At 49.2% G+C, this 20,190-nt stretch overlaps 1 protein-coding gene across 1 annotated transcript; it reads left to right on the forward strand.

Moving 5' to 3' along the window:
• The first annotated feature begins 10,663 nt into the window (after positions 1 to 10,663).
• On the forward strand, positions 10,664 to 13,953 carry ZCCHC3 (zinc finger CCHC-type containing 3). The gene has a single exon (XM_029219383.1). It carries the CDS (start codon positions 11,284 to 11,286, stop codon positions 12,487 to 12,489), a length of 1,206 nt encoding a protein of 401 aa, XP_029075216.1. The 5' UTR covers positions 10,664 to 11,283; the 3' UTR covers positions 12,490 to 13,953.
• Positions 13,954 to 20,190: the final 6,237 nt, after the last annotated feature.

Here is a 20,190-nt window from a genome sequence, read left to right on the forward strand (position 1 = left end):
ATCTGTGAATAGGAACAATAATTCTAACCCACAGACTTTTTTTCTCTCTTGCTCTTCAGAACCTGTTCTTTCAAAGTCCATCTCAAATCATGCCTCCTCCCCAGTCTCCCAACTAGCTTTTTAAAAATAGCGCAAATTCCAAAACTCTGTCCATAAGAACCCAGCCTGAGATGCCAAACCGACCAATTCTGATAACCCTCTGTGGTGATAATCTGCCAGAAATGAGTAAAGGCTGCCATCTTCAGAGGGCTTCGGTGCCCATCTGCACAGTTTGCTCGCAGGATACCTGCCTGGCCCCCGCAGCTCCTGGTTCAGTGATCTCTGCAGTAGACCAAGGTGACTGCTGGAGCACTGCTGAGGACAATGGCTGACAATTTTTGAATAAATTCAGTGAGAAATAAATATAAGTGTTCAGTCTTTTATCCAATTCACAGTGCTCATAGTGATCATCAACAAGAAATAAAAGTAAAAAAAAGAATAGAGAATACAGAAAACCTGGATCTGCAAAAGTTGACTTGAGAAAAATGGCATTGATGGAAAGAATGGCCATACCCATACCAACAAAATCTTATGATAGAAGAAGATATGGTTAGTAAAATTGAGATGGAGCCAGACACCAGTCCACAGATCAAACCTTTTCAAAATACAAACAGATATTTTAATAGTCAGAAACAAAACAAAAATGCCTAATATATGTTGGTTACATAAGGAGTCCTTTCTAGTGCAGTAAGACAAGAAAGAGTGTAAGATCTAAACAGAAAAAGAAAAAAACCTTCGTTATTTGCAGACAATATGATTGTCAACATAGAAAAGCAAATTGATTCCAAAAGCCATTGGAAATCTTAAAAGATTTCAGCATTGTTGCTAGATATGAGTTCAATACAAAAAATTCAATTATGTTTCCTTTAAATACTGAAAACAAATATGTGATTTCTAAAGATACCATTTACAACAGCAACAAAGGCACCTTGGAATAAATGCCCTACAAAATCTTTAGGAAGAAAACTATAAAATGTTATTGAAATTCATAAAATAAGACTTACATAAATGAGAAATCTAGGAGGGTCACTAATGGGGAGAGTCAGCATTACAATATGGCAATTCTGTATAAATGCAATGCAAACCCAATTAAAATCCCCAGAAGTGGTTTCCTGGAATTTAGTAAGCTGGTTCTAAAATTTATACAGCGGATCCAAATATAGCTGAGACAACCTCGAAGAAGAAGGAGAAGGAAGAATGTTTCCCATTAAAAAAAAAAAAGAAACTAGAGTTAGGCTTCACTTTAAAAACAGGAAAATCTGGCCACAGTGGGAACGATAATTAGCTGGAGTTGACTAGCAGCCGCCCCTTCAGGTAGAATATGTGCCCTCCAGTTTTCCCAGCACTTTTCCTTATTTAAGGTACCTGCCTTGTAGATATTTGATTGTGTGCTAGTTACCTGGGGTGGGGAGTTAGGGTGAGAGGAATAAGAGAGATTATTTAAAATACATGGGTTCTCTTTGGCTATGTAAATACGCTCACCATGGAAAGATCTGAGCAGGCAAGCAGAAAGAATAAAAGAGTGGAATGTGTGAACCTAAGATTTTGATGCTTCTGGTTAATGATCCCAGTACGATTCTGGGGATGTGTGGCAGAGAAGGGATGGATGAGAGCACGTCGGGAGTTATAAAGTGAGGGAATCGGAAGGTCAAATAGCACAAGAGTTGGAGATGCTGTCTTCCTGAAACTAGTACTGGAATCCGAGTAAAGGGAAAGATCCTAAGAACTCACAGGGACTCCCAGATGCTAAGCAGAGCTGCAAGAGAAATAGGAAAAAATCCAACACCGGTAGAAAGGAAGAATAACCTTCCCTGGAAACCCATTGTGGACTAAGCTCTTTGACACAGGTTGTCTCCTTGGACCTCCACATTCGTCCTCTGAGAGTAGATACTGTAAGGCCAACTGGCCCGAGGCAGGGGAACGCAATCAGACTCACAGGTTCCATCAGCCCAGAGCTGCCACCCACCCAGTCCCAGGAACTGACCTGGGGACTTTCCACCCGGCCCAGCCTTCCCGCCTTTTGAGGGGCGGGACTAACGGTCCCAAGACTGATGCGACCGGCACCAGATATTGCCACGATACCCGAAGAGACCACCAAATAAGGACTACCCTGCGCCCTCCCGGATTCACCACACCCCTTTCCCTTCTTCCCCTATAAATTCTGCCCAAACCCTCGCCCGGGCGCGACTTCTCTGGCCCCCTTTCTCTCGGACCAGTGAACCTCGCACGGGAGCGTACCCAAATAAAGCTTGTTTAAGCTCTCCTCCATCTTTGGTGCCGTTCCTTACATTTGGTGCCGAAACCCGGGAGGGGTACAAAACCCCGCGGGTTACCGCGCGGGCCGCTCCTCCCCTCCCCCAGGAGACAACCGGGGAGCCTCTACTCATCCACCCGATCCGGCAGAAAACGGGATAAGTCCTCTCCCTTGTTCCCTCTGACCCCCAGAGTCCCTGCCCACCGGACTCCCTGTCCCTAATCACGGCCGCGTCAGGGACTCCTCCGTCCTCTCTCCGGGCCTCGGGCAACTGTGAAGACGTCCCAATTGCCTGACCGCTCTCCGACCCGTCGTGAATTGGAGACTGAGACCAGGGACGCCTCTCTCCCTCTCCATTCACTCAGGGACAGACTGGGGGTCATGGGAACCTCACAACCGAAACCAGATCCTAAGACGTCCCTGAGGTGTCTCCTAGCCAATTTTACAGCCCTCGGTTTCTCCCCAGATCTCCGTCGCCAACGGCTTATTTTCTATTCCACTGTGGCCTGGCCACAATGTCCTCTAGACAATCAATCCAAATAGCCTCCTGAAGGGACTTTCGATTTTAACATCCTCCGTGATCTAGATAATTACTGCCGCAGGACGGGCAAATGGTCTGAGGTCCCCTGTCCAGGTTCTTTGGTTTTTGCACTCTCGCCCCTCCCTTTGCGTCAATTGTTCTACCTCTCAAATCCTCCTTCCCAAACAAACATCTCCTCCATCCAAAACCTCAATTCACTTGGACGATGATTCCTCCCCACTAACCGACCCTCCCGATTCTCTCGCCTCTCCCCTCTCCAGAGCTCCTCTCCAACCCCCACCCTACCCTGGACCGGCCCCCCTCCCTCCCGAGCCCAATCCATCGCCCCCCACCCCTCCCCCTTTCCCCCTGGCAACCTCCCCCTTGGCCCCCCCTTCCCCCGCTTCCTCTCCCTCGTCTCTCTCGCATCACCCCTCTCCTCGCCAGTCAGCTCACATACCCGCTCCCACCACCACGACTCCCAGGACCCAGACCTTCTAGTTCATGTTCCTTTTCCCTCCAAGATCTCTCTCAAATAGAAAAGCGACTAGGCTCCTTTTCTGCCGACTCTTCCCGCTACATCAAAGAATTTCGCTGCCTCTCTCAAGCTTACTATCTAACCTGGCACGATATCTTTGTGCTTCTGTCCTCTACCTTAACCCCTGACGAGAGGGAAAGAATTCAAACTGCTGCCCGAAACCATGCAGATCAGGTTCACCTTACCGACAACTCCATGCCTGTCGGAGCGACTGCCGTACCTGACACCGATCCAGGCTGGACTTATCAGGATGGCCAGGATGGCCGTCGTAAACGCGACCTCATGATCCAATGCCTCCTGGCTGGCATGCAGGCTGCCGGTCATAAGGCGGTCAATTTTGAAAAACTAAAAGAGATAACCCAAGAACCTAACGAAAATCCAGCTATCTTTCTCAATCGCCTTACAGAGGCCTTAACTCTCTACACCCAGCTGGATCCCGACACCCCGGCAGGGGCAACGGTCCTAGCCATCCATTTTATTACCGAATCAGCCCCGGACATCCGAAAGAAATTAAAACGGGCAGAAGACGGCCCTCAAACCCCTATTCGAGATCTGGTAAAGATGGCCTTTAAAGTCTATAATGGCCGTGAGGATTTGGCAGAATCCAGCCAACAGGCTCGGATGCACCAAAAGGTGGCCCTCCAGACCCAAGCCCTCGTAGACGCCCTGCGGCTAGCCATCTCCCATGGACAATATCCACGGAACCCGCCGAAGGCAACCCCACCAGGGGCCTGCTTCAAGTGTGGAAAAGGGGGGCACTGGGCTCGCCAATGTCCCAATTCCCTACCTCCTTCTAAGCCCTGTCCCAGCTGCGGGCTAACGGGCCACTGGAAGAGTGACTGCCCTACGACTGGCCCTCCCTCAGCGTCTCCATGCGGGGGGCAGGCCGTCCCAACGGCATTACCACTCGAACTACTGGGATTGGCTGACGACTGACGGCGCCCGGACTCGAAGATCCCCATCACCCTCGCCGAGCCCAAGGTAACGCTACAGGTAGCGGGTAAGTCCACCTCATTTCTGGTGGACACGGGGGCTACCTATTCGGTCCTGCCTACCTATTCCGGGCAAGTTTCTCCTTCCCAGATCTCGGTCATGGGTATTGATGGCAAACCATCCTTCCCACTCCAGACCGGTCCACTCCCATGTCATATCGAAGGACTCCCTTTTACTCATTCCTTCTTAGTCATACCATCCTGCCCAGTTCCCTTGCTAGGCCGAGATGTCCTTTTCCACTTAGGGGCCTCCCTCCAACTGGTTAGACTTGACCCTAAGGTCCCCTCCTCCCAACTCCTGCTTCCTCTTCTCGGCCTGTCTCTAGAACCCTCCCTCTCCTATCCCCCTCTTCCAATCACACCGAACCCAATCAATCCCCAAGTCTGGGATACTTCTAAGCCCATAATAGCAACACACCATTCCCCCGTCCTCATCCGCCTAAAGGACCCCTCCAAATTTCCATCAAGGCCCCAATTTCCCATCTCTGAGACTCACCTTAGGGGCCTACAACCTATTATCACCAGACTCCTAAACCAGGGACTCCTTATCCCCACTGACTCTCCCTGCAACACCCCCATCCTGCCTGTCCGCAAGGCCTCTGGGGATTATCGCCTGGTCCAGGACCTCCGACTAATCAATGAAGCCATAATTCCTCTCCACCCAGTAGTACCAAACCCATACACCTTGCTCTCCCATATCCTCCCATCCACAACCCACTTTACGGTTCTGGATCTCAAAGATGCCTTTTTCACTATCCCCCCTACATCCCGACTCCTATTTCCTCTTCACCTTTACCTGGACGGATCCGGATACTCATACTTCCAGTCAGCTCACCTGGACAGTTCTTCCCCAGGGATTCCGCGACAGTCCTCACCTCTTTGGTCAGGCGCTGGCACGGGACCTCACTTCCTGCTCCCTTACCCCCAGCACACTCCTTCAATATGTAGATGACCTCCTCCTTTGTAGCCCGTCTCTCAGCCTCTCAGGACAACACACTGCAGATCTCCTTAATTACCTTGGCTCTCGCGGTTATTGGTTATCGGGTCTCCCCAGCCAAGGCTCAGTTATCTGTAACTTCTTGTAACCTACCTGGGGCTCCACCTTACCCCTACCACAAAAGGTCTAACAGCCGAACGCACCCGGATTATCTGTGAACTCCAGTCTCCGGAAACAGCGGAACAAATTCTCTCCTTTTTGGGCCTTATAGGATTTTTCCGACACTGGATCCCTAACTTTGCTCTCCTCGCTAAACCCTTATATCTAGCCGCTAAAGAAACCCCTCAAGGACCCCTCACCTCTCCTTCCGCCGTTCGACAGGTCTTTCTCACCCTCCGTAACGCTCTGATATCTTCTCCTCCCCTTTCTCTGCCCAACCCAAACCGACCTTTTCACTTTTTTGTGGATGAACGGGCCGGAATAGCCACTGGACTCCTTGCCCAGCCTGTAGGGCCTTCCTACCGCCCCGTGGCTTACTTACCTCTCCAAACAGCTAGACCCAACTATTCGGGGATGGCAACCATGCCTTCGGGCCCTAGCAGCGGCAGCCGAACTGACCAAAAAACACTCAAACTGACCCTGGCCCGCCAGCTGACTGTATTTTCCTCTCACCGACTGGCCGACCTCCTCGGCCATAAGTCTCTCTCTCTCTTGGGTCCCTCTCGCATCCAGTAATTCCACCTGCTGTTCATCGAAAACCCTGCTATCTCCCTTGACCTTTCCCCCCGCCTAAACCCGGCCTCCCTCTTGCCCATTTCCGACACCGCGACCTCCCCTTCCCACTCCTGCCCCCAAGTCGTAGAGGCCCTCAGCCCGCCGAGGGAGGGACTCTTCGATACTCCACTGTTAAACCCGGACCGCACCCTCTTCGTAGATGGTAGCTCAATACTCAGTCCTGACGGACGCCGACGGGCAGCCTACGCGGTGGTAACTATCTCAACTATTATCGAGGCTAACAGCCTCCCAGAAGGAACGACCTCCCAAAAGGCTGAACTGATCGCACTTACACGAGCCCTTAACCTTTCCAAAGACCAAAGGGTTAACATCTACACAGACTCTAAATATGCCTTTCTCATTGCACACAGCCACTCAGCACTATGGAGGGAACGCGGATTTCTGACCACTAAGGGATCCCCAGTGCTCAAAGCTTCCCTCATTGCAAAACTCCTGGAGGCCCTCCAGCTTCCTGAAGAAGTAGCAATTATCCATTGCAGGGGTCATCAACTCCCATCCAACCCAATAGCACAAGGTAACTCGAAGGCCAATTCCGTGGCCCGAGAGCTTACAAAAGGGGATCCTCCAGCTCCACTTCTATTTTTCACCAGTCCTACCCAACCCACATATACCCCGCACGAGGAAGCTGCCTTACTCTCAAAAGGGGGACACAAAGACAACAAAGGATGATGGATTTTTATAGACAACGAAATTGCCCTACCTCTGGCCCAAGCAGCCAGCCTCCTATCAGACATCCATAAATCCTTACACATTGGTCCAAAAGCAATGTTCCGTTTTTTGGACCCCGTCTTTCATCTGCCAGAACTTAGAGAGGCCATCTCAAAGACTCACATGGCCTGCCAAACCTGCGCATCCGTCTCCCCACAAGGAAGCCTACGGCCCCGAATTCCTACACACCAGATGCGTGGACATTAGCCTGGTGAAGACTGGCAGATCGACTTTACCCATATGCCCCGCTGCAAACGCTTCCGATATCTGCTCACTCTCATTGACACCTTTTCAGGTTGGATCGAGGCCTATCCAACAACTCGAGAAACGGCAGACACGGTCGCCACCATCCTGCTTCAATACATCATCCCCCGATTTGGTCTGCCGGTCTCCATCCAGTCGGATAATGGACCCGCCTTTGTCTCTCAGGTGGTTCAACAGGTAACCGAGGCTCTCCAGATCACATCCCCTACCACCCCCAATCACCCGGTAAGGTTGAATGCTCCAGTGGGATCTTAAAAGACCACCTCACCAAACTGTCCCTTGAGGTCCGTGTCTCATGGCCCGACCTGCTTCCTCTAGCCCTTACCCGAATCCGAGCCTCACCTCGGACTCCTACTGGCCTCAGTCCATTTGAACTGCTTTACGGCCGCCCTTTCCTCCTTCACGACCTACCAACCCAGAGTCCACCCCTAGCCTCCTACCTTCCCTACCTCTCCCTGCTTCGCCGTCTTCTCCGCGAATATGCTGACCGTCATCTACCGACAGTGGCTGTCTCTGAAACTTCCTCTCTCCCTCTACAACCTGGAGATAGTGTCCTCCTCAAGGACTTACACCCCCAATCCCTTAAGCCGCGGTGGACAGGCCCTCCTACAGTGGTCCTCACCACCCTCATGGCGGCCAAACTTCTAGGACACTCCTCCTGGTACCATGTCTCCCGTCTTAAAGTGGCCCCAACCTCAGAAAACTAGTCAACCCAACCGCTGGGTCCCACAAGGTTACGGCTTATCCACCGCCCTGCCTCTCCTCCTGCTACTTCTCCTGCCACCCAGGACTCATCAGACGTCCCTATGGCGCTTCTACATCTACGGGACATGGCAAGCTGATGGTCGAGCCCATGCCCAGGTTCTGGGGACAGGAGACTGCCAACCAGGCAGATGCCACGCCATGGTGACCGTTAACTTTTCCTTCCCACATTTAATTTGGCAAGGTAATTGACTAGGCCAGGAATCTCCCGTTGTCTGTTTCACCTACAACCAAACTAAAGACTACTGTCACTGGTGGACAGACACATACGGGGGGTGCCCCTACCGCTCACGTAACATCCACGTGGCAAAATTAGGCACTACAGACTTACTCTGACAATCTTACCTAGTCACCAAGGATGGCAGGGGTAGCCTATCCCTTAACATCAAGGATCCCTGGGATACAAGATGGGGACAAGGGGTACAAGGAAAAATTTACCGATGGGCAACTGATACTTATCCTGTAGGGTCTTTTAAGATTTTTCGCTCTTACATTAGCTTGATTCCCAAAGTTATCCAACAGTTGAGCAAACAAGCCACTGCCATCCAGGACACAGAACAAGCCCTAAGACATCAACTACCCCACCCCGAACACAAAGAGGATCCTTTTTCTTGGTTGACCCTCATCCGTCAAGCAGTACAGATACTCAACCACACAGGAATAGGTAACATCTCCGACTGCTTTCTATGTGCCTCTTTTGGCCGGCCACACTTGGCTGCTGTCCCACTCGACCAGCCCTTCAATTCTACTTCCTACACCTCCCAAAACCCACCTTTTTCCCCGTTAAAAGTCCCCATATTCCTTGATTCAAAAAATCTCACCATCTGTTACGGCAGCCGCCCAAATCTAGCTGATACTGGGCTTCTTTGCAGTTCATCCCTCACGGTAAACACATCAACTGAAGCACCACCAGGCATGTTTTTGTGGTGCAATGGTTCCCTCACAAAAAAGATCAATTCTTCTTCCCCCTTCTCATGTATCCCCGTTACTCTCGTCCCACAACTCACACTGTATAGCCAAGCCGAATTTTCCTCGCTAATCACGCCGCCCTTTACCCGACGGAAAAGAGCTATCTTTCTTCCTCTGGTCGCAGGCATCTCTCTCGCCTCCTCCCTGGTCACTGCAGGCCTCGGGGGGGGCGGGCGGGGAGCTCTGACACATAGTGTTTCGACATCCCGCGACTTAGAACATAAACTCCAGCTAGCCATTGAAGCCTCCGCCGCCTCCATCTCCTCTCTCCAGCGCCAAATCACCTCCATAGCCCGAGTCGCTCTCCAGAATCGACGAGCCCTGGATCTCCTGACGGCCGACAAAAGAGGTACCTGCCTCTTCCTACAGGAGGAATGCTGCTATTACATCAATGAAACAGGACTCATCGAAGACAACGTAAACGCCCTCCATCGCTTAAGAGAAGAACTCCAACGCAAACACCAACAGTCCACCTCCTCAATTCCCGATTGGTGGCGATCCACCCTCTATACCTGGCTAACACCAATCTTAGGCCCCTTAATTCTCATCTGTATCTTGTTCATGCTTGCTCCCTGTTTTCTTAGGTTCCTTCGCAGGCGCATGGAGGAAGTCTCTCGGGTGGCCACAAACCAAATGCTCCTCGGCCCTTACACCTTGCTTCCTACAGAACCCCCCACTGGTCTTCCTTAAGCCTCGGATCTCTGGTCGCCCAACTCCCCTTTTGACGCCCCCATTCAGCAGGAAGTAGCCAGAGATCAGAACGCCACCCCATTACACCAAAGATGTCGGGATGTAAGGCCAACTGGCCCGAGGCAGGGGAACGCAATCAGACTCACAGGTTGCATCAGCCCAGAGCTCCCACCCACCCAGTCCCAGGAACTGACCTGGGGACTTTCCATCCGGCCCAGCCTTCCCGCCTTTTGAGGGGCGGGACTAACGGTCCCAAGACTGATGCGACCGGCACCAGATATTGCCACGATACCCGAAGAGACCACCAAATAAGGACTACCCTGCGCCCTCCCGGATTCACCACACCCCTTTCCCTTCTTCCCCTATAAATTCTGCCCAAACCCTCGCCCGGGCGCGACTTCTCTGGCCCCCTTTCTCTCGGACCAGTGAACCTCGTCCGGGAGCGTACCCAAATAAAGCTTGTTAAAGCTCTCCTCCGTCTTTGGTGCCGTTCCTTACAGATATTAATATCCCTTTGTTATGGATGAGCAAATTGAGCTGTGAAAACTGAGGTCATTGGCCCCACGTGACAAAGCTGAGATTTGAAGCAGTCAGATTCAAACTAGGGTCTCCCTGAGTCCACAATCCTTTTCTTTCACTAAACCCAGAAAGATCACTGGAGCACCCTGAAACACAAGCAGCTATGGTAAAGAAAACAAGATGACAAAAGGTGGTATTAACCCCACCCCCTCAACTACCCAAATTTTATCAATGCTTCTGAAGCACCAGTTGAGACAGATGAGGTAGGAATAAGGATTGCGTCCAGTGCTAACTTTAGTTAGGGAATCTGTGTGAAGGCGTTTCCTGGAGAGTCTGATCCAGAGTCCTTTATCCAAAATGTCAGAGCAAAGAAGTAGAAGTATAAGCCACCTACGCGTGGAGGCTGCCTGTTAACTCTGCCACTTGGCCAAGTGATTTAACTCCCATCTCCAAGCCCCTGCCTCCTGTAAAATGGGTATAATTACAACATTGTTTTGGAAGATTCCATGTGATAAAGCTTGCAGTGTGCTTAGAACAGTATCGAACACTTAAGCGCTCAATATAATTGTCATCATGAATATGATGGAGGTCTTCTTAAAAAATAATTCAGTATGACTTACTTGGAAATGTATCAAAAAATAAGGTGTGATGGATACAGGCGTAGTGTGATAGGGTATAGTACAATTTTAATGAAAGATAAAATAGTTTAAAAGTTAAAATGTTCACTGCAAAATTCTTTCCACTTTTTGTATGTTTGAAAATGTCCATAATCCAACGTTGGAAAAATAATGCATTGTGATCTGCTCTGGGAGGAGGAAGGGCTAAGTTTTGTCTTTGTTTTTTTTTAATAGAAAAGGTACAAAAATGAAAACAAAATGGGCGAAATCTTCCTCAACTCTCTCCCGCCTTCGGGCTGTGGGCCGTTAGTAAAACTGCTTGAATGAAATCATCGAGGACCGCTTGCGAAATACCAAATCCTCGAGAGCGAGGCCCAAGGCTGCCAAAACCTCGCGAGGGACAGGGACGCGCTCCAAGCTCCGCATCCCACTTCGGTGCCGAGGAGGTAGGGTTGGAGCGAGCACTAACGGAAACGCGGCCTGGCCGTTACCAGGGGGTTCCCGGCCCGCGGCCGCTGACCGCCGAGCGCCGCAAGTAAATACCTTAGCGGGGCGGGGGAGAGAAGCGTCGAATTTCAAAAAAAAAAGCCCAAACCCCCACAGCCCCGGGCGGGCGGGCGCGCGCCATGGGCGCCCTTTGGCTGCGGGAGTGAGTGGAGGATGCTGGGAAGGAGGTAAAATGGCCACCGGCGGCGGCGCGGAGGAGGAGAGGAAGCGGGGGCGGACGCAGCTCCTGTCCCTTGCGCGCCCGGCGGCCCGGGCCGAGGAGGCCGAGGGCGGCCGCGAGAAGATGGGCTGGGCTCAGGTGGTGAAGAACCTGGCCGAGAAGAAGGGCGAGTTCCGCGAGTCGCGGCCTCCGCGGCGGGAGGAGGAGGGCGGTAACGGCGCGCGCGGCGGGCTCTGCGTCCCCGCGGGCCTGGCGGCGCCGGGCCTCGGTGACTTTCCCCCGGCCGGCCGCGGGGACCCGAAGGGCCGCCGGAGAGACCCAGCCGGCGAGGCGACAGACGCCCGCAAGAAGAAGGGCGCAGCCGAGGCGGGCAGGAGGAAGAAGGCCGAAATGGCGGCCCCGGCCAAGCCCGACGCGGCCGAAGACGCGGCCGAGCGGCCCCCACAGGACGAGCAGGCGACGGCGGCTGGCCCCGCGGCGGGCCCGGGCAAGGGCCGCTTCCTCGTGCGCATCTGTTTCCAGGGAGACGAGGGCGCCTGCCCAACCCGGGACTTCGTGGTGGGCGCGCTCATCCTGCGCTCCATCGGCATGGACCCGAGCGACATCTACGCGGTCATTCAGATCCCTGGCAGCCGGGAGTTCGACGTGAGCTTCCGCTCGGCGGAGAAGCTGGCCCTATTCTTACGCGTCTACGAGGAGAAGCGCGAGCAGGAGGACTGCTGGGAGAACTTTGTGGTGCTGGGGCGGAGCAAGTCCAGCTTGAAGACGCTCTTCATCCTCTTCCGGAACGAGACGGTGGACGTGGAGGACATCGTGACCTGGCTTAAGCGCCACTGCGATGTGTTGGCCGTGCCGGTGAAAGTGACCGACAGGTTTGGGATCTGGACCGGGGAGTACAAGTGCGAGATCGAGCTGCGCCAGGGGGAGGGCGGGGTCAGGCACCTGCCGGGGGCCTTCTTCCTGGGTGCCGAGAGGGGCTACAGCTGGTACAAGGGGCAGCCCAAGACGTGCTTTAAATGTGGTTCCCGGACCCACATGAGTGGCAGCTGCACACAGGACAGGTGCTTCAGGTGCGGGGAGGAGGGGCACCTGAGCCCTTACTGCCGGAAGGGCATCGTGTGTAACCTCTGTGGCAAACGAGGACACGCCTTTGCCCAGTGTCCCAAAGCGGTTCACAATTCCGTGGCAGCTCAACTAACCGGCGTGGCCGGGCACTGAACACCCGCCTGCCTGCCAGGGTGAACACAGAGCCAGCTTACCCCTCTTAAGTGCCAAAACTTTTTTTTAAACCATTTTTTATCGTTTTTGAAGGAGATCTTCTTAAAACTACAAGAGACATCTCACTTTGCCTTCCTAAACTGAGTTTACTCCATTTCAGCCTTTCCTGAATTTGGTGACTCTGTCATCAGTAACGACTACCGACCGAGAACTGTAGTGTGCAGATATGTCTCCCCTCCCTTGTTTAAAATTTATTTTCATTTTTGTATTTGGAGATTTTTTTTCTGGTACTTTTTACTCCCCACTCCTTGTCCTCTCCCCGGATTTTCATTCTTCCGGCTGCCTTGCTCATCTTTGTGCCCCAGTGCTAGGTAGGGGCCCAGCACACGGTCGGCACTCCATCAATGTTTGTTGAATTGAGAACATTGTTGACCCTGGCTTCTGTCAGGGTGTCTATCTTTTGCAGCTCATCCCTTCCACTTTTAATTTGCTGCTTCTAATCTATGTGGTCTGAGAATTTGTGAAACCAGTGTTGTTAGAAGTGTATGTAACCTGAGTCAATAAGCTCTGAATGGTGGCCAAGGGCCTCTCTTTTGGCATTAAAATGCATGGACTTTGTGACAGCGCTTTCAGTGGCTCAGAAGCCATTCTTCACAGAATCATGGAATCGAATCTGGAATTTTCCTGCTGGAAAGGACCTAAAAATTGGTCTAGACCAATCCACTGGTTTTCCAACAGATGAAACAGGACCAGAGAGGTTAAATGACTGGGTCAAAATCACATAGCTGTCTGGTGCCAGAGCTAGCCTAGAGTAGAGTTCCCTGACCCCAAGCCCGGTGCTCATTCCACTACCTCTCACACCTCACAACATTTTCCTCAACACTTGAGGGCCCAGAAAGTCTGCTCTTTCCAGAATAATGAGCCCAGGGGAATGCTAAGAAATCATCTGGGGAAGGAAGCAGATTTGGCAGGAGCTTCAGAATACTTGGGAGATACGGAAGGGACAAAGGAACATAATCCAGGGTGTACTCATTGCCCCCTGGGGTACCGTATCTGGATTAAAGTGGCCCTGCTCCTTTGTGGCCTTCCCCTTCCCCGTTCATTGCCATCAGTGAGAAATAGAGGTGCTCCTGAGTAAAGAAAGGTTTACATTTGCATCTTAGCCTCAATAGCTAGCGTCCCCAGAGAAGCAGCCGACTGGAGCTCATCTGCAACCTCCGGACTCTCAGGAGAAAAACAGAATTCCAATGAGCTGTTAACTCTAAAATGTACTTGGGAAATAGGCCAAGCTAGAGGGCATTGGGTCTACTAAGTGTTATCAAGTTAAAGTAGAAAAGACAGTTCACTGCTTTTCTTTTAGTTTTTGTCTTTCCTTTATGTTTTGCTATTTTCTTGTGGCTTAGAATGTAAAATCGATTGTTTAAAGTTTTGTTCTGAATAAATATTTATCTTTTGTATTGCTAACACTGCCGCACTATTTCCTTTCAAAATGTTAGATGCATAGGTTCACAGACCCTAGTTCAACCGAGGCTTCCCACACACCATTTGCTTACTCTGCATATACATTTCCAGCCCACAGGCAACACTTAACACCTACTATGTTTTCCCAGGCCCTTGGGAGTTGTTACCTAAACCTTTGCATCAAAATCACTTAGCATGCTGTTAAAACTAAAGTGTTAAGTCCTAACTCAGTTCCGAGCAATCGGAATCACTGGAGTGAGTGAAATATTTTTAGTAAGCACCCCAAGCAACTCTGATGGGCAGCCAGGTTTGAGACCACAGTTCTGAATGGTACTAACCTGACTGAGAGGGACTGCCCTCAGGAGATTATAAACCAGTGGGGAAAACTGAGGTAGGATATCAGTTTCATCATCTTAACAGTTATTACAAGTGTACTGAATTGGATGCAGAGTATTCATGGGCTTTAGAAAAAATGCCATCTTTTCCAACTGTAAGGGAGGAAGAGAGAAAGGGTCCAGGAAATTTCCCATAGAGCTGACTCACTCCTCCAAGCTAGCCCTGGAGACTCCAGACACAACCCTCTGAGGGATTTTCTAGCCCCGAGGTGATAAGATGATCTGATCCTAAGAATTAATGTTCCCAGTATATTGATTCTCTGACTCAGTGATTTGAGGGTATTTCCAGAGCTCATCTGGTACAGTTGAGGCCTGGTTGGCTCTTCAGAATCCTGCCTTTCAGAGCCAGCTCAGCCTTTCTCCTTCCTGTCTCCCAAGGCAAACACAGTCTTCCCTCCTCCTTCCTTCCTTCCCTCCCTCTGTCCTCTCTCTCCCCCTCCTCTCCCCCTCCTCTGCCACGGGTTTCCCTCCCACACTGTGCTGGAGGCCTGACATGGGGGGAAAAAGCCTGTATTCATCATAGTCCCCTCCCCCTTCCTCCTAGCAGGCACTGTGCCAAGGAGCCTCCTTGGAAGGAATCTTCCCTCTCTCTGCCCCTCCCCCCCAACTCTACTGGAGAGAGCAGAGGAAGAAACTGTTTCCCTGCCCTTCCCCTCCCCGCCCCCCTATCCGCTTCAGGGCCTCCAGCCTGGCAGTCTGGGGACTGAGCACGGGCTGGAGCAGAGCAAACCTCCCCCAGCTTCCTCTCCTGATCGAGCAGCCCCCAAATTACAATCCTTCACTGTTCATGGGCTCCTGGGAAGTGTGTGGAGATCCCCAGCCTGAGGCTGGCTGACTAGCTGACATTCATTCGTTCAGCTTACAACAATACTGAAGGCCATTAAGAGCCAGACCCGACAAAAGGCACTCTGCATACACCCGTGAATAAGACTGTGCACTTGCAGAGGGAGCTACAGATAAGTAATAAGGAAGCAATTTTTAAAATAATATTAAGTATTTTTTAATGTTCTAGAAAAGAGTATAGAATTGTCTCAAATGCAGTTCTACTAGAAGAGATGATGTTTGGACTGAAACCTGCAAAATGAAGGAGTCAAGTGAAGAAGGAGAAGACATTCAAGCAACAGAAGCAGCCTGTGCAAAGACCTGGAGGCTAGAGCACAGGGTGTGTTCAGGCTGGCTGGAGAGTCACAGGAAGATGTGGTTGGGAAAAGGCCAAGAGGAAGTGACAGGGTTTGTCAGTGTATTAAGAGGCTTGATTTTGTCCTAACACCCTCCACTCTGGCCGCCTTCATTCCATTCATTTAACACTCTAACATTCGTATGTTAAGCACCAACTCTTTCAAGGCAACGAATTGCAGCAAAATAGTCAAGCACTTTGGGGCTGGAATTCTAGAGTCACACAAATATATAATCTGTAATAATGCATTGAAAGAAACATACAGAGTGACACGTTTAATAAGGAAAACTGATCTGTTCTTGGGGGGGGTCAGGGATAACGTCCCAGACAAAATGTTTGAACTGAGATCAAAAGATTATATAAGAAGTTAATTGAAAGGTGGGGTTGGGGGTTAAGTGGTGGTAAGGGTATGAGCCTAGGTTTGCGTAAGGATAACAAGTATAACAACCCTATAGTGGGAGGAGGCACAGTGGATTCTAGAAACCAAATGAAAGCCAGTGTTTAGAAACAAACCACTCTAGGTATTGAGGAAAGTGATGGGCTCTAGGCTGGATATTAGGAATGATTCCTAGAACACCATGGAACTGAACTACCAGGGGAGCTACTACCTCTCTCACAGTCAGAAAGGAGCCAGGAGGCCATCACTGGAAAGGCCGAGTTTGAGAACACACTGCGGAAGCTGCCACTCAAGGACAGGATGCCACTGCCAATGCTACTGCTGGAACAGTGGAATGTCAAGCCCTTGAAGCCAGAGATCATACACTAGAGTCTCCACAACCTTACTTAAAAGCAAAATCAGCCAAAATTGTTTGACTTCTGCCTACTACCACCTTCCAAACCTCATGTAAGTGTACCTAATTGCTGGAGCCCTAGCTGCAAGGGAGTCAGGAAATGCTTTTGCTTTCCAGCATGAGTAGCACAGAAAGCACACTAACAGTGTGAATGGGAGCTGTCTGCCGACCATCCACATCTGGCACAGCCAGTGTGGCTACAGTGCAGAGAGGGGGAGGGAGATGATGGTACGAAATAAGACTGGAGATGTCTTGGGGAGGTCTGGTCAGCCATGTTTAGAATTCGAGCCTACGAATGATGAGGCGCCATTGAAAAATTTTTGAGCAAGGAAGTGACATGGTCAGGGTTATATTTTTAGAGAATGGGTCAGAGAGAAGCCCAAGTGTAGAGAAGTCCAGTTTACCAAGGTGACAGATTGAGGGTACCTTGGACCTGGATGATGCAGATAGAGAAAAGCAGGCAGGGTAAAGAGATGTTTAGGAGTTTAAGTCAACAAGACTTAGACATAGGCTGGAGGAAAAGTAAGTACCAAGGATGACACCCAAGTTTCCAGCTTCTGCAATTGGATAGATAGTGGGGCCACTCCCTGAAGTGTAGAATAGAGGAGAAAATCCAAGTTTGGGATGAAGGTCTTCAGTTTGATTTTGGCTGCGTTGAGTTTGAGATCCCCGTAGAGGATGTCTAAAAGAAGGTGTGGGATGGGTGGTTCAAGATCCACAGGTCTTAAATTCTGAGGAGAGCTCTGGGCTTGAGATATAAACACAGGTGTCCTATAGCAATGGTTTTCAAACTCTTTAACCACATTCCACAGAAGGTATACATTTTACATTGTAGCCATCCAACATATACATATACATGTGTATACTTATATATAAATAAACAAGTTTATATATAGAAACAAGTTTATATAGAAACAAGTTTATATATAGAAAGAAATAATATTATCTCTGTGGGTGGTGTGCTCTGATATTTTCTATTCTATTGCTTCATTCTTTTATAAATGCTTATATGACCCATGAAATTGATTTTATAATCTCCTAATGGGTCATGAGAAAAAGCATAGGGGAGAAAGATTATAGCAACTCGGACCATACCTTATGCAACTCTGACATGTGAGAGTTTTCCCTGATGGGAAAAGATATCGTGACAAATTAATAAAGGACAGCCAGAAAGGGAGAAGGAAAAGCAGAGTGTAGAGACACATAAACCAAGGGAGGATAGTTATAAGTGGCAGGGATTAAATGTATTGAGTGCTGCAAGAGGTCAAGTAAAATTGGCCTTGAGAAATGTCACGATTCATAAGTCAGGATTGAAGAGTGCCCATTGGATTGAATAATGTGGAGGTCATTGGTGAAGGCCTTTTAGAGTGTTGGGAGAAAGAGGTGGACTAAGGAACAAGTAATCTTCCTAAAATGCCAATCTAGCACTCTGACCCTTTCACTCCCTCTGGGGCTCTCTACTGCTCTAGGGAGTCAGCCTAGCATACAACTCCTTTTGCAAGAGGCTTCTGGGCCCCTTTGGGACTTTATTCTCAGCCAGAGTGCCCATTTCCCTACTTCATGTCAACTTCAGGTGTGGCTGACAAAGAGCAACCAGGAGTTCAGTATGATGGAGTGTGGAATGGTATAAGAGGAAGCTAAGGAGTCAGATCATACCAAGTTGAAGGCGGAATTCCACGAGAGCGAGCGTTACCAGACGTGGGCAGAGCCAGTGGATCCATACAGCACCACTTGCTGGCTTGTCAGAGTGACTAAGAATATTTGGGGGAGGACATGTTTCATGGAAATAAACAGATATATTATGGAGGAGAATGCAAACTTTGCAGAGTTTTAAAATAAAACATGGACCAACGTCTTTGGAAAGCAGTTTGTTTGGCACTATCAGAATTTTAAATTTACATAATCTTTAACACAGCAGTCATAGGAAATGAATCTATAGCTAAACTTGGACAGATGCACAAAGATGTTATATGTCAGATGTTATGTATGTTCACTGATGCATTACTTAAGGTACCAAGGACTGGAAACAACCTGATTATCTATCAGTTATGTATCATTAGCAGTTAGGCTATGGCACATTCAAATAGTGTCACACTATGCAGCTGTTAAAAACCATCTAAGACATTTTAAAGTGAACAAAGCAAGGTATGGTATGCTACTGTTTACATTTTAATTTTACTTTTTTCAGCTTTGTTGAGGTGTAATTGACAAATAAAATTGTAAGATATTTAAAGTGTACCATGTGATAATTGATATATATATTACATTTTAAAATGATGGAATAAATATATACATAGGCTTATTTATGTATAGAATCATCTGGAAGGATATTAGTGAAATTGATAACTGTTGCTTCTGAGAAGAACTGGATATTTGGGATTGGGGTTGGAAGGAAAATGTATTTTCCATGGTATATCCCTGGGGGGTTTCTTTGGTTTTGTTTCTAACTATTTCATGTACTATCTCTGGCAAAAAAAAAAAAAAAAAAATTGAAGAAAAAAATGCAAAACACAACACAAGACTTCGAAGAAATTCCTGTAGACTCTGTAGAAACGGGAGTCCATTTCCTCTACCTTTAAAAATAAGACATTTTGATTGGGAAAGTTTAAAACTCTAGAGTGGCCAAGCCAACTCACTGGTCTCCCTGCTTCCAAGCTTGGTCTCCTTCCACCCAGGAAAATCGTCCGCAAAACAAAATTTGATCACATTAAGCCCCAGCTTAAAAGACCTTCAAAGACTTTGTGTCCCCCCTGGGGCCCACCAGGCCCTGCCTGGTCGCCCAGCCTCCTCTGGGCCTCACCCCCTCACCCTGGCTGGGCTTCTGCTACTCATTCCAGGAATTCACCCTCCCAGGCCCGTGGTTAACCCTTACGTTCCCTGGCGCTCAACTCTAATGCCACTTCCTAACGGCAGCCTTCCCTAACCTTCTAGACAAAACCCTCTTACACTCCCCTCCTTTTAGTGGTCACTGCAGGTACAATGATATGTTTATTTATGCCACGGTTTGATTAATATCTGTCTCTGTCTCTCGATTTTGAGCTCCGAGAGGGCAGAGACCAGGACTTTTTTTGCTCTTGGTTATAGTTCCAACATTTCGCACTGTGCCTGGCACATAGTAAAAGTCCAATAAATATTTATTGCACGAATGATCTAGAAATTACTTGGCTGTGGTTACAGATCAGGATATGTACCTCCTTATCCTTTTTTTATTCCTTTTTTTAAATTGAAGTATAGCTGATTTACAATGTTGTGTTAGTTTCAGTTATATAGCAAAGTGATTCAGTTTTACATATATTTTTTTTTCAGATTCTTTTCCATTATAGGTTATTATAAGATATTGAATGTAGTTCCCTGTATGGTAGGTCCTTGTTTTTTTTTTTTTTTTTTCTGCGGCACGCGGGCCTCTCACTGTTGTGGCCTCTCCCGTTGCGGAGCACAGGCTCCGGACGCGCAGGCTCAGCGGCCATGGCTCACGGGCCCAGCTGCTCCGCGGCATGTGGGAGCCTCCCGGACCGGGGCACGAACGCGTGTCCCCTGCATCGGCAGGCAGACTCTCAACCACTGCGCCACCAGGGAAGCCCTGTTTATCTATTTTATATACAGTAGTGTGTATCCTCCTTGTCCTTTGTAAATGACACTCAAAGTATCCCTTAGCACACCTGTCACTGACTCTCTACTGAATAAGGGCTTATTCATTCATCTTCAAAAAGCAAATTCAAATTTTGGGATTAACAGATACACACTACTATATATAAAATAGATAGACAACAAGGACATACTGTATAGTACTGGGAACTATATTCAATAACTTGTAATAACCTACAATGGAAAAGAATCTGAAAAAGTTATATACATAACTGAATCACTTTGCTATACA

The sequence above is a fragment of the Monodon monoceros genome, unplaced genomic scaffold (genome assembly GCF_005190385.1).
Source record: "Monodon monoceros isolate NGI ecotype Baffin Bay Population unplaced genomic scaffold, NGI_Narwhal_1 Super_Scaffold_13, whole genome shotgun sequence".
Taxonomy (NCBI): Eukaryota; Metazoa; Chordata; class Mammalia; order Artiodactyla; family Monodontidae; genus Monodon; species Monodon monoceros.